Here is a 15,481-nt window from a genome sequence, read left to right on the forward strand (position 1 = left end):
GCGCACACTGATGTAACGGCGTTGACATACAGGTAGAAGATAAACAGCAGCGACATCATTCTGCAACACTTTTAGGTTGCCTTTATGATGCAGCGCCTCGACGAAAAATCAGGACATTCGACACACCTGTGAGCGTCCACTCTCTTGTTCTGTTAGTAGTCTCTCTCTCTCTCTCTCTCTCTCTCTCTCTCTCTCTCTCTCTCTCTCTCTCTCTCTCTCTCTCTCTCTCTCTCTATGCGACTAGACGCCATGCTAGTAACTGACTGACATCACAATCTGTTAAAAATCCTATGAATAGGCTGCCTTTGTCTGCTACGATCAAGACAAAAGTATGAATCCATTTTACATTTCACTGTAAATTGGTACTGCGTTAATTCATTAAAAAAAAATACATATTTCTAGTAACCGCCAAAAGCAGTAGAATGAAAGTGGTGCGTTACTCTGCTGATGTGTTTTATTGGTTCTCTGCAATTGTTTGAAATCTTACAATATTTGAAAAAACAAATACAAAACTGACAAACATTATTAGCTGCCCTGACTCACAAGAGATAATTGGGATTATCAATAAAACCCATCTTTGCACTAGGCGTCAGTGCAAGGAAGTAAAGTTTTGCTGAACGAACCAATCATGAACAAATGTTTGAACAAAGGTAAGTATATATGAAACAGAGTGAGCACCCCAAAGTGAGTTTTCTCCACCAGCGCTCCCTCGAGGGATAAGCATTAAACAAGTGAATCTTTTATTTTCTCCGTACTGCAAAATGATGAGAATAGCACAGTGAATCTCTCCGTGGTGGCGGGTGGGGGGGAGGTAATTGGCTTCGTCTTGCCTGGCTACATTATAGCAAACGCTGACATAGCCCATTGCTTTGTTTTTACAAACAAAGCCGTAGTTCTGTTGTCCACAATCCTGACTGCTGCATTCATGGATTCAAACCAAGACAAGTGCAGGGAAAGGAAGCCGGAGATAAGATAATTCAAGGCATGGAATTATTGCCGGAAGAAGGGTGAGGAGGCCACAAAGAATACCCAACCACACAATTTCTGAGTGGCTGCCTGCATCTAAATTTTCCACCAGTTTGACAGCAAGACATATCCATCAGAATCCGGGGAGGAAGAAGAGGAAAGGTTGTACTCCTAACATTGAGACTTCTGTTAAATATTAAGACTGGTGGAGTTCATTTTTTAACACTTGCTCTAATCTTTGATGCCATGTATTTGAGAGGTGCTAGTCCATTGAGAATCTGTTCACAAAAAGGCAGCATGATACTCTGAGGGTACTCATTCGTTATTAATGGGTGAGCCAATGGTAATGTCAATTGGAATTAAATCACCATTTGAGAGGAATAATTGAAAAAACAAATATGATATACAACATTACAAAGATTTGTTTTTTGTTATGGTTTTGGCTTTTATTATCCATATAAAGCAGGTCTAGCACTGACTGTGCCATACAGTTAAACGCATGTGACTTTACTAGCAAATAGCAGTTTTCAGAGTACAAGAAAACTTTTTATGAGTGTTTTGAGTCCTGCACTAACTGAAGTATACTAGCACTGTATTTTTCCACAGTAACAAAAACAGCACACCACATGATTCCAGTCTACCTGTTTCGTGTTCACAGTTCACATTTTACCAGACAATTCCCTCTTTATCTTCCACTTCCAATCCCGCTTCTGTTATTGTTGGAATGCTGATTCAGCATTCCAAGTATTGTTATCCTAATCTTTATTCTTCAACTATTTCTTCCGTGCGTATTTTGGCACTTATCTCCTTCCACATTTTTTCAGCTACAGAAACCGATCAAATATCTAAATGTTCAGCTCACGTGTGCTATATATATTTATATTTCTAATCTTTCAACTTTTTGAATTATTAAGCTTTTTGCAAATTTTTTTTAATGGGATGTCTATGGAGAAACTTTTCAAATCCTCTTAAACTTTTTCAACTTTCAGATCCTTCTACGTCCTCATACTTTCAGCTACAGACACCATTTAAACTTTCAAATGTTCAGAAAACCCTGATCAATGATTGTATGTTATAATTATTTTGATATCTTTTACACTTTTTGAACTGTAGCAATTTTGCTTTTATGTGTTTTTCAGTCCTTTTCTGCTTTTATAATGGGTGTGTATTGCGCAGCTTAGAGTGCATGATGTCACCGCTAGAGTGAAGAGGAGCCTGAGATTCCTGTGAAAAAAATATTTGTCTTTTGCGACTGACTCCTCAATTTTCACTCTTCATGCATAATCTTTGGATGGAAACGTAGCTAATCTTGTCCTTGTCGTAGCCATATGATTGTGGAATCCCACAGGTTTACACATTTGGCACAAAAGCCTTTACTTGAGAGTAAAACCAACTTTCTCCTCCATACACCCCAATGTTAAAACGTACTTCAAAAATGTCTTGCACAGACAATCGTACCCCATTTCTAAATCGCCATTGAAGCCACTTTTATTTACACTACAGACACAATTTTCACATGATCTGTTCTTCAAGTCATCCTTGCACTCCAGTATTAATATTGGAGCAATAGGGGCTATGGTTATGGGGGTTTTGGGGTTTTGTTTGACAGGTGTTTTCCAGTCTTTTCTTATGAAAAGGCTGTGAAGCTCAGGTGTTCGTGCTTGAGCTAATTACTGATGTTTATAAACACACAGACTCACAGACACTAGCCTCACTCTATCTCTCTGTATGTCTCTCTCTCTCTCTGTGTGTGTGTCTCTCTCTCATACAGTCATTCAGGTATTAGAGACTTTTAGAGGACCCCCCCCCTCCCACACACACACACACACACACACACACACACACACACACACACACACACACACACACACACACACACACACACACACCATTTTAAAATACAAGCCCCACCGAATGAATTCCAACTGAAATGCTTTTGCTGAAGCCTGTCATTTAATAACCTGTTTGTGTTTATCTAACATTATGATTCAGTCTCCTCTCCTCCTCTCAAACACACCCAGCCCCACCCTTTCAAAATAAAAGCCCCATGGATTAACTGTATTTAAACATTAAGCTCAAAATGAGGATTTTGTGGAAATAATTAATGCTCTTACTAATACTACGACAACTATTACTACTGCTGCTAATATTTCTAGTATTACTACTACTGCTACTAATACTACTACTACTACTACAACTTTTGCTGTTGCGACTATTACTACCACTACTACTGCTATTATTACTACAACTACTGCTACAACTTTTGCTGTTGCGACTATTACTACCACTACTACTGCTATTATTACTACAACTACTGCTAATACTACCACTACTACTATTACTTATACTACAACTGCTACTACTACTGCTGCTATTCATGCTACTACCAGTACTAATACTACTACAGCTATTAGTACGAATGCTACTAGTACTTCTACTACTGCTATTAATGCTACTTCAAATACTGCCATTACTATTACTACTACTACCACTTCTTCTACTACTACTACTACTGTTATATTAAATACAACAACCACTACTACAGCTATCACTACGACTACTTTTACTACTTCTTCTAATTACTAATACTTCTACTACTAATATTACTTCTACTACAACTATAACTTCTACTACTACTACTACAAATATCACTACTGCTGAAATTTTTTAAGCCACAGAAACCGTTAGAATATCAAAATGTTCAGCTCTTTCAGGAGAGGGGTGATATGACTTTTCATGTTTGTAATCTTTAAGCTTTTTGAATTAAGCTTTTTGCAATTTTTTTATGGGATATCTATGGAGAAAATCTTCAAATCCTGTTAAACTTCTTCAACTTTCAAAGCCTTCTTCTTTCTCATATTTTCAGCTACAGACATCATAGTTAGACGTTTCAACTAGAAGGGTTTTCAGCAGTGCAGTTTAAATGCTTTCAGGCTTAAACATTTTTCAGACAGGTAGTCTCTCATTTCTGTATTTTCAGCATTTTGCAATTCATTTCAGCTTTCAGCATTCCAACGCATTTTCAGCAGGAAATGCATTTTCTAGTTCTTTTTCATTTTGCGCCTCCTTTTTGATAATTTTCTCATGTTTCAATGAATCCTTTTGTCCTTAACTTCCTTTGGGAATTACGGACGTCGTTAATGAGCTCTAAAAAGCTGAATTGCAATGACACAAACCAAGGTAGATGCTGAAAACATAAAATAACTAAGATTGCTACCCTTTTCCACAGCATTGCAAACTAAACTGCATCACTTAAACATATTTTTTTTTTAATTCTCATGGATAGGTAGGTCACAATTGTGACCCCAATGATAATGTGTAGACATTTGTAAATAGGATTGATATTTCTACTAGCATGCAGTCATCAACGGGCAAATTAATTTGATACACTTGCTCAACTGCTTGTTAATGCAAATATTTAATCAGCCAATCACGTGGTAACACCTCAATGCATTTATGTATGTAGACATGTAAAAGGCCATTTGCTGAAGTTTAACCCTATTATCAGAATGGTCAAGAAAGGTGATTGAAGTGAGTTTGAACGTGGCTTAGTTGTTGTGTCCATGGTTTGAGTATTTTCACACACAACCATCTCTAGGTTTTACAGAGAATGATCTGAATAAGAAAATATCCAGTGAGCGGCAGTGCTGTGGGCGAAAATGCCTTGTTGATGACAGAGGTCAGAGCAGAATGGCCAGACTGGTTTGAGCTGATAGATCCTTGTTTCTGACAAATTCTGACCCGACCATCTGAAAGTGGCAGCAGAAATTGAGCATCATCAGACCAGGCAACGTTTTTTGTTGAGCACGTGACTATTGTAGCCTCAGTTTCCAGTTGGCATAAGCAGCACCCGGTGTGGTCTTTTGCTGCTGTAGCTCATCTGCTTCAAAGTTTAATGTGTTGTGCATTCAAAGATGCTCTTCTGCATAACCTGGTTGTAATGGGTGGTTATTTGATTATTTATTTGAGTTATGTTGCCATTCTGACTGCTGGCCATTATCCTCTCTCATCTGCCCAGAAAACTTCCACTCAGTGGATATTTTTTCTCTTTTTAGGACCTCTGTCCACCTAGGGGTGGTTTTGCCTGAAAATCCCAGCAGATCAGTTGTTTCTGAAATACATAAAACAGCTCGTCTGGCACCAACAACAATGTCACGTTCAAAGTCACTTATATCACGTTTATTCCCCAATCTGATACTTAGTTTGAACTTCAACAGATTTTCTTTACCATGTCTACACGTCTAAATGCATTGAGTTGCTGCCACATGATTGGCTGATTAGATATTTGCATTAACAAGCAGTTGAACACATTTACACATCAATACTTGATACTTAAAGATGATGTGTACCAAAAGTACCCATCCTGTCTTTATGTTAAGATACTTTATAACCTTTTGTTTGTGAGCCTTGATGCAGCCATCCTCTTGTCATGGTGCAGCCAGGAAGTAAACATATCTGGTCATGTGACCATTTACACTTAACATATGTAATTTAGACCCTTTATTATGTCAATATTTGCTGGAAATACATCAATACATCATTTCATAAATATTCTTAGCGACTCATGACGGCCACAAGGATTAATTAATACGCAAGCAAGGGAATAGGTAATTGCATAAACAAACAATTTCCAGAAAACTACATTAAACACACTAAAAACTCTCCCCTGTACACCAGAAAACATCACATACGAGGAGGAGATCGATAGCAATGGGCCCCCATGGAGGAGCATCAAAAACAGCACACCGCAAAGAGAGATCGATTGTCCCCCAGGAGTTGCATCTGAAAGCGCTTTCCTGTTATGTAGGCCTTCCTGCAGAACTCATCCTGCCTACAAATGCAGGCTAATGCAACTGCCGAGATGGAGAGTGAAAAAGAGCAGTCTTGACAGAACGCCGTCTGATAGCTCATCCAGTCGATCTCTGCATCAAATTAACTAGCACATTGTCGGATACTCTTTCTGGCCTGAAGCATTACGGTTGAATGGGTCAAGACTGGCGACTGTAAGTCAGTACGCACTCGATGGAAAGCACAGGCAATTTGCCTGGAGGACGGGATGCAAAGAGGGCTTTGTAGTCACCCATGTTTTGGAATGAGCATGAAACAAAATGATGAGGGTAATGCTGTGATTCTCTGAGTGCCAAGGGAGGTGCGATTGGCTTTGCGCTGGTTGGTTACATTATAGTAAGTGCTGATGTAGCCCATCTTTCTGTTCTTATCCACAAAGCTTGAGTTCTGTTGTTTGCTACCCCTATTGCATTCATGAATTCAAATGCACACAAATGCAAAGAGGATAGCTCAGTGATGAAATTGGTAGAAAACATGGAGACATTACCAGAACAAGAGTAAAGGCTTTTGCACACTAAGTCTGTATTTTTGCGTATCCATTTCTATAATCTGTCATCCAAAAAAATAAAAAAATTGTTACGCACAGACACCTTGTACACAGAGTCTGTTTTAATTATTCTATTTGTTGCAAAATTCGTAAGAGGAAACTGAATATATTATGTGGGGGCAATTGATAGCAGTTCCTTTGAGCACAATCACTACCGTTTAATCTTACTTAATTTGTTTGGCGAACAGTATTTACCATCTTCAATTTCATGCTGTTCTACAATCATCTGCCACAATTGATTTTTCAATTTTGCATCTCTGTATTTTCTTTTCTTCTCTTAAAGTGCATAGCATTTTTGGATGACGGTGTTTGGGTGTACAGTGGCTCTGCCGGTTTAACATGAAAAAATATATGAATATCAGACCTATTCCAAAAATGTTTAATGACACAACTTGAGGTCATAATTGTTTTTTTTACGTGCGACAATTCCTTACCAAGATACAGACTTGGTGGGAAAAGGCCTGAATGGCCCTAATATAAATCTCTTTTCGTTGATTACAGAGGCTGTGAAGTCCCATTCACTGCATGGGAAGGACATTGCACACAAACACAAAACCATATGTTTAAAAAAGTCTGTACTATTGGTATTACGAAACCTACATATGCCCTCAATGTACTACATTCATCTTTTGTGACGTACTCCTGCTCTTGTGATTTGAGCTTGTATACTGGAGGTCCTCCAAACTTAAGTGCCATCGTCTACATGCTAAATCTGTCATTAATCTTACAAGAACTATGCCTCTATGCGTTGGCACTTAAATACAGCAAAAGTACCAGCTGCTTCCAGTCTTTGAAAGATTGTGAAAAGCTGTCAAGACTTAGATGAAATCAATATCACTCTTGAAATGGTCTAATAATTGAAAGCTGGCATGTGAGGAGAAACATTATCGTTACTTTATTATAGCACAATAATCACATATTGCTGTGAGGGAAAAGTATTCTACAAAAAGTAAAAGCTAATAATTATAGTCTTCAACAAAATGCTCTGCAGTTTATAAAAGATACAGAATATCGAGGCATTTATTTTAGGTCGTACAAGTGGATTTGTCAGTCTGCTGAGGCTTTGTACAGAAGCCTTACCATTCTCAGGTGGAAATGGGAGATTATACCGTGTAAAAATTCTGCTTTTAGCATTTCTGTTGAGCTTCTGTGTTACTCCATGAATATGGGACCGTGACCAGTTGCAGGGATTTTTTTCTTGACTGGAAGAATGGTGTGACTGTGGCAGCAGTCCACATTTCTCTCTGTTTGACTAAACCGGGTTAAGAATTCTGATACAGATCAGGATACAGGTCAGTGAAGATAGCATCCAACTGTTTGAGATGCACAGTATTTTGAATTCCTCCTTTCCCTTTGGTACTAGACTTTCTCTCGCTTCCTCTCTCCGTATGTATGTGTGTGTATTTATATGTGTGTGCGTTTGCGTGGGGGTGGATGTCTGGATGTGGGGAGTTATGTATTCTGTTTGTGTGGGCATTCATGTTCCCATGTCCATGTGCATGTAAGTGTGTACGCCATTCTATTGTGTTGATGCCTATACTCTCCCAAAGGGATAGTAGGATTGTCCAGATAAATCATCCTCAGCTGGGCAGCTACACCACACATGAGGGGGGAAAAAAAGAGGGAAAGAGGGAAGAAAAGAGAAAATAAAAACACAAAGAGGTAGAAACGTACATGAGCAAAATCCACCAAAAGCAGCAGGACAAAGATAAGACGAAAGGGAACGATGAAAGTAGGATCATAACAAAACGAAAAGGCAAAGACGGAAGCATTCTGGTTTTTAAATGAAGTCGTAGGTGCGATGTACGGCCAGTACTTCCTTTGTGTTGTTGGACATTCAGACAGGGGTATCTGATGTGGGAGGAGAGCCAGAGCAGAGGGACCAAGAAATGAGGAGATGGGCAGAGAGCTGCCAGCCGTATTTTTGGGGCCCGGGGTAACAGAAGATAGTCCCCAGAATGTAATGTAATCAAGCCAACCAAAGCCAGCTGACTCCTCGTCCTACTACTCTCGCTCAGTAAAACCTGTTTTTGCATGCACAGCATGGCTGTGCTGCGATGGATCACAGACACGTTGGTAGATGGGTGAGCCTCTATATATGCCCGAGCAGGGCTGTGCTACCTGCAGTATATGCAGGGAATAAGGACCAGCATGGCCAGATGTGAGCTAAATCTTTAACACTGAACTCTTTATCCTGAGCAGAGTTGCTGATTAGAGTCCTGCCGATGCCTACTGTCCTCATGTAATAATGCACTGACCCTTTTGCCCGGTCACTCCAGTCTGGCCTGGTCTGACCAGCAGCAGATGGCTGGGAATGAAGTTGTGTAGTACTGAGTAGGAGTTCATCATGGTGCATTTATCACAGTACCAAGAGGTTGTTTGATTATACAATACGTGTAAAATGTTGCAATTCACTAGTTCGACTAATTCATGAGCGGAGCAAAAGCATGTAACACAGTACGAGCAGAGTTAAGCAAGTATGCAGTTTTAAATTATTGATTTTGAGGCTCACCGAACGGTTGATTGGTACACGAGGTCTTCGCGCCTGCGGTAGTCCTCCATGTGAGAGTAATTGGTATTAAACATAGCGTCGTAGGTGAAGATTTTCTGCTTGATGGTCCCTCCATCTGTGACCTGTGAAGCAAAAAGAGAGAGCATTAATAAGATGATTTCTCTAATGATGAATGGGAAAGGGACTACCCTTTCTGCCCCCAGAGCTCCTCCTATGTATAAACTGTTGTCCCAGGGCCTGGAGTGTAGATAGCACTCCTGCCTGCAATTACCCTCATTGATTCATTTGCAGCCATGATAAGCTCATCCTTTAGACTGTCGAAAAGAAAGGGATTGAAAACCTGCTGACATAACATCGGCGAGACTGCCGGTGTGTGTTCGTGCACATGGTTAAGTCTTAATGAAGACTGACACAGTAGGGTGTTATGTACTGTATGTGTCAAGCTTTCTGCAGAGGTAATGGCTTGTGTCGAGATGCTGCAGACGTGGGGGGGGGGGGGAGGGGTCTCATCCTTATTTTTGTGTGTGCATGGCAGATGACGGAGTAGTTCTTTCCTTTCTAATATTCACAGGAGCGTTGAAGTCACTTAGCATTTCAATGGTTGTGATTTCTCCTCTCCTCAGAAGCCACAGACAGCCATAAAGAAAAAAAGGGTGACAGGATTTTAATGGAGCCACTAATGCTGCTTTGAAGAAGGAAATTGTTGGTGGGCCAGGGATTCTTCTTCTGTTTGCCAGTGAAGATGCTATCCTTCTGATCCAATCCCTTCAGTGAGGTAAACAGTGCCCAAGCATTCCATGATTAGCCTGTATAATGTATAATGTACACATCGCCCCATGAAGAGACAAAGCCAAATGGTATTTACATAAGCAAACAATTGTTCCCTGTGAATGTGAGGTAACTCGTATAACCTCTTCGCCTCTGGAGAAAGCACACTGCCTCTGGCTCAGTTTGCTAAGAGGTACCGCACAGGGAGTTGACAATGCTGAGACAACCAAGAGCAGGAGCGTGGAAATAAATCACCTGTAACCAATAAGAAGGAGGTTTTTGAGCATTTTTTTTACAGATTTAGAATATCAAAAGGTCAGTATGCATGCTTGCGAGCTTTTTTGTCTGTAGCATCCCCACAGTAGAGCACATGATTTTTAGAGTTTTGCGAAGAAACATTTGACACCCCTGTCGTGGACCTGTGAGTATTGTGGCCTCCTGTTCATTTTTTGATATCAGTTCACATCACTGCTGGGTGAAGACACCCGGAAAAGATGTGGCTTTGTTTCTGTTAGAGCTGCAGAACACGGGGCGGCAACAGGAAAGGGTCAGCCTCTAAAAGCAAAGCCATTTTTGAAAGTTGGGCTATCCAACCACTAGGACTTGTGCCCCCACTGTAGTTACAGTAATGGACCTTTTAGAAACATCACCAGGGAGTCAAGCCACATTTCTGTCTGACATGGCTTTACAACACCTTGTGTGACAACGACTTGGCAGAGCTTAAAAGCAATACCATCCTTAACTTCCTTGATGTATGACACCTATATGGAAAGCTGAGAGGCAGCACGTATTTTACTGGATTAATAATGAGATGTCGCAGAGAATAAAGTGATACACATTACAGATTAGTACAGTATGGGGCAAGCATTTATAAAGATATCTATAAAGTATATGGCAAAACTGTCAATGGAATTGGAAGGGTTCATTTACAGTTACTTGTTATTATCTTTCTCAATTTCACACAGGAACAGTGCTTGAGCAAGCTAAATCAAATATATTTATATTATTTAAAAGGATTTTATTCAGTTCTATTTGCAATCTTCAAAACACATCTGCTTATGTCCCTGTCAGTCACAGAGTAATTTGCTACTACTAAGTATAAACAACTAAAGTCAGACAATAAGTCAAATAATTTTTATGGATGCTCATTATTTCCTTGCTTGTGTTTTCTTTACTGTTTTTTGAGCTGTCCTAAGTCTTTCAGCAGAACAGCCACTTAAAGTCAAATTAAGTTTCAGGTTTATGCATCATGAAGATGTAAGCAGCTGTTGAAATTTTTACGTCCACATTTGGCATCTGCATACCAGAGTTTTCAAATGCAAAACAGAGCCACATCAAACTAGGATACTCAGGAAACCCTGCACAAAAATCTTTGTAAAAGCTTTGCAAAAGCTGCATTTTTTTTTTTTTTTGCAACTGGACAGCACACACGCGTTCTGCAAATCAACGGTAGCATTCCAGCTGACCTCAAACAGCCATTGAAGTGTACAGCCCTCAGGCAACAGTGGCTGTGAACAACTGACTGTGTGACTTTACACATGGCACTGACACGTTTCATCGATTCTGAGTTGACGACGTTTCAGCTCGTTAGCAGGTAAAAGAAATATTTAGTCTGCTCACCTTGTCAACGCGTCTCATGGTCGCTAATACATGAAATAATACAATAGATGTCTATTTTAGTCTTTAGCAGCATGCAACAACGACATCTGGCTGGTTTGTTGAACAAGCCTTCTGAAGAAAGACAAAGAAAAAACAAGGCAGTCAGTAATAAAGTCCATGTGCAATTATCCATCTTATCTCATCTTCAACTGCTTATCCAGGATCGGGTCGCGGGGGCAACAGCTCCAGCAGGGGGCCCCAAACTTCCCTTTCCCGGGCCACATCAGCCAGCTCTGACTGGGGGATCCCGAGGCCAGTTTGGAGATATAGTCCCTCCACCTGGTCCTGGGCCTCCCTCGGGGTCTCCTCCCAGCTGGTCGTGCCTGGAACACCTCCCAGGTGGGTGGCATCCTTATCAGATGCCCGAACCACCTCAACTGGCTCTTTTCCACACAAAGGAGCGGCAGCTCTACTCCGAGTCCCTCACGGATGACTGAACTTCTCATCCTATCTCTAAGGGAGATGCCAGCCACCCTCCTGAGGAAACCCATTTCAGCCACTTGTACCCGCAATCTAATTCTTTCGGTCATGACCCAGTTCACATGACCATAGGTGAGGGTAGGAATGAAGATTGCCTGGTAGATAGAGAGCTTTGCCGTGTGGCTCAGCTCTCTTTTCGTCACAACGGTGCAGTAGAGCGACTGCAATACCGCCCCAGCTGCTCCGATTCTCCGGCCAATCTCACGTTCCATTGTTCCCTCACTCACGAACAAGACCCCGAGGTACTTGAACTCCTTCACTTGGGGTAAGGACTCATTCCCTACCCGGAGTGGGCAATTCACCGGTTTCCTGCTGAGAACCATGGCCTCAGATTTAGAGGTGTTGATCCTCATCCCAACTGCTTCACAGCCCGATGAAGACATCAGGACCACATCATCTGCAAACAGCAGCGATGCGATCCTCAGCCCACCGAACTGTAAACACTCCTCCCCACAACTACACCTCGATATCCTGTCCATGAATACCACAAACAGAATTGGTGACAAAGCGCAGCCCTGGCGGAGGCCAACCCTCACCGGAAACGAGACCGACTTACTGCCAAGAACCCGGACACAGCTCTTGCTTTGGGCGTACAGGGATTGGATGGCCCCCAGAAGTGGCCCCCTCACCCCATACTCCCGCAGCACCTCCCACAGTATCTCCCGGGGAACCCAGTCATATGCCTTCTCCAGGTCCACAAAACACATGTAGACCGGATGGGCGTATTCCCAAGCCCCCTCCAGGATCCTTGCGAGAGTGAAGAGCTGGTCCGTTGTTCCACGGCCAGGACGGAATCCGCATTGTTCCTCTTCAATCCGAGGTTCGACTATTGGCCGAACCCTCCTTTCCAGCACCTTGGAGTAGACTTTACCAGGGAGGCTGAGTAGTGTGATACCACGATAATTGGCACACACCCTCTGGTCCCCCTTTTTGAACAGGGGAACCACTACCCCGCCTGCCACTCCCTAGGCACCGTCCCAGACCTCCACACAATGTTGAAGAGACATGTCATCCAAGACGGCCCCTCCACACCCAGTGCCTTCAGCATTTCTAGATGGATCTCATCATTCCCTGGGGCTTTGCCACTGTGGAGTTATTTGACTACCTCAGTGACTTCCACCGGGGAAATTGATGATGCTCCCCCATCAGCCTCCTGCCCTGCCTCTACAGAAGAGGCGTATTAGTCGGATTCAGGAGTTCCTCAAAGTGCTCCTTCCACCTCCCAATTACCCCCTCAGTTGAAGTCAACAGAGTCCCATCCTTACTGTATACAGCTTGGATGTTTCCCCGTTTTCCCCTCCTGAGGTTCCGGATGGTTTTCCAGAAACACCTTGGTGCCGACCAAAAGTCCTTCTCCATGGCTACTCCGAACTCCTCCCACACCTGCTGCTTTGCCTCCTTCACGGCAGCGGATAACATATCCTGGAAGGCCTCTTTCTTCAGTCGGACGGCTTCCCTGACCACCGGTGTCCACCACGGTGTTCGAGGGTTACCACCCCTTGAGGCACTTGAGACCACAGCTCACCGCCGTAGCTTTGGCAATAGAAGCTATGAACATCGTCCATTCCTGTTTGATGCCCCCAACCTCCACAGGGATGCTAGAAAAGCTCCGCAGGAGGTGTGAGTTGAAGATCTCCCGGACAGGGGCCTCCTCCAGACGTTCCCAGTTTGCCCGCACTACCCGTTTGGGCTTGCCAGGTCTGTCCAGAGTTTTCCCCCACCCTCTGACCCAACTCACAACCAGATGGCGATCAGTTGACAGCTCCGCCCCTCTCTTCACCCGAGTGTCCAAAACATCTGCAAATCGATCAAAATCGATCATCGACCTTCGGCCTAGGGTGCTCTGGTACCACGTACACTTATGAGCATCCTTATGCTCGAACATGGTGTTCGTTATGGACAATCCATGACTAGCACAGAAGTCCAACAACAAACGACCGCTCGGGTTTAGATCAGGGAGGTCGTTCCTCCAAATCACGCCTTTCCAGGAATCCCCATTGTTGCCCACGTGCGCGTTGAAATCCCCCAGCAGAACTATGGAGTCCAGGGTCTCCAAGAAGGCCGAATACTCTGAACTGTTGTTTGGTGCATATGCACAGACAACAGTCAGAGTTTATCCAATGGACCTTCATAAAAAGCTCCTCTGACATTTGAACTAGAACCGTATCACTTCTTTGTAGTTACATCTCTGTGTTGGCCACATTGTAGAAGTTCAAAGTCCTCTTGTCAGGTCTAAGATGACACCGACCTTTCATAAGACCGACCTGCTGTATTCATTTGTGAGCTAAGCTTGATTACATCCAATAATATGGCAGCTCACTAGGGCAGCTTTTCCACCATTCCACCAGCAGACATCTTAGATACACAACCACTGACGCAGTACCCACCATCTGCCAGAATGTCATTTCCAGAATAGATCCTTTTATTTACACTAAGTGAAATGTTTTCCAATGGCAGAAATATTAGTTAGTGCGATCAGCAATAACCTCAGCTAGCAGAGCTGAAAAAGACCAAGCATTCCACAGCCGGAAACTCAAACATCATTAGCACAAACCAGGAGAAAAAGACATCTGTGTCTAATTGCCAAGTGATCTCCCAGAAGTGTAGTGAAAAAAAAACCAATGAAGACCTGAAGAAGATACAAGCGCTAGGCTTATCTCTTCAAAAGGGATTGGATATTTGTAGTGTTTTTAAAAGTGCATTAGTTTAATCATCAGTTCAGAGCAAATGAAGACTACATGTGGCATTCACATCAGTTTTTTTTCAAAGTAATGTATTTCCCATCTCATCAATTGACAGTGAAAGACAAATCACATTACAATTTGGCGGGAAAAAATGACGATGTGCTTTTTTTTCCACAGATCAGTAAGTAAATCTACTTTAAGCAATGGTTTACAAATCCCCCCCATCCATCCAAACACTTTGCAGTTGACTTAAGAGGTACACAGCTCCATAAACAGAAGCAAAAGCGCTCCGCTGGCCCAGAAGTACTGAGGTGAGTTGGAAACATTATCCAGCCGTCTCCTGTTTCACAGTCCATCTAATCCAACAAGCATTATAGTCGCTTCAATCCTCCCGCTGAAAAACCTAGTGGATAATGCAGGTGTTAGATTTCTGGTTGTCTGGAAGCCACAAGGACCACAGTGGATTTATGCTACACACAGGTCATCTCTGTGGCACCCTCTCTTTATCTATCCCTCCTTAATGATTTCACTTCTTAATTAAGACTGACCCGTACACCCCTGTATAATAAATCTGAAAGAATCTGCACATCAGTGGGTGTTTTCCTATCCCCACAAGGGGACCTGTTTGTGATATAAAATTACTGACTATGGAAGGAATAGAAATGGGAGAGAGTGGGAGGGGAAAAAAAGAGCCAAACTGTGCCAAAACGGCTGTACAAGAGGGAGGGCAAGACTAGAGGGAGATGATTACTCTTTGATTGCGGAAAAGCACTGTTGGGGAAGCAAAGCTTTGCTGCAACTGCTTTGTTGAATCCAGGCCAGGCAATCCATACAAGGCACACAGAGGCAACCAACACACGGCAATCTGGAGATATGAAAAGATGGGAAAGGGTGGCAGAGAATGAGCTACCCCTCCTTGGCATTGTGGCAGTGTCTACGACAGACAAGGAGGAAGTTTGAAGGCTCTCTCTTGAGATGTGATAATTCCAAGATCTCTCCAGACGGAGGGGGCCCCGT

At 42.5% G+C, this 15,481-nt stretch overlaps 1 protein-coding gene across 2 annotated transcripts in view; it reads right to left on the reverse strand.

The window, feature by feature from the left end:
- The window catches only part of igsf21a (immunoglobin superfamily, member 21a), a 194,875-nt gene that overhangs the window by 86,597 nt on the left and 92,797 nt on the right, over positions 1-15,481 (reverse strand). For both annotated transcript variants that reach the window (XM_068712572.1, XM_068712571.1), the window contains exon 3: positions 8,874-8,995. In XM_068712572.1, the coding sequence (XP_068568673.1) occupies positions 8,874-8,995 (122 nt within the window). The remainder of the gene's footprint in view (positions 1-8,873; positions 8,996-15,481) is intronic.

This window comes from Cebidichthys violaceus, unplaced genomic scaffold (assembly GCF_023349555.1).
Source record: "Cebidichthys violaceus isolate CVI_PGR_0920_01 unplaced genomic scaffold, fCebVio1.0.p SCAF_17, whole genome shotgun sequence".
Taxonomy (NCBI): Eukaryota; Metazoa; Chordata; class Actinopteri; order Perciformes; family Stichaeidae; genus Cebidichthys; species Cebidichthys violaceus.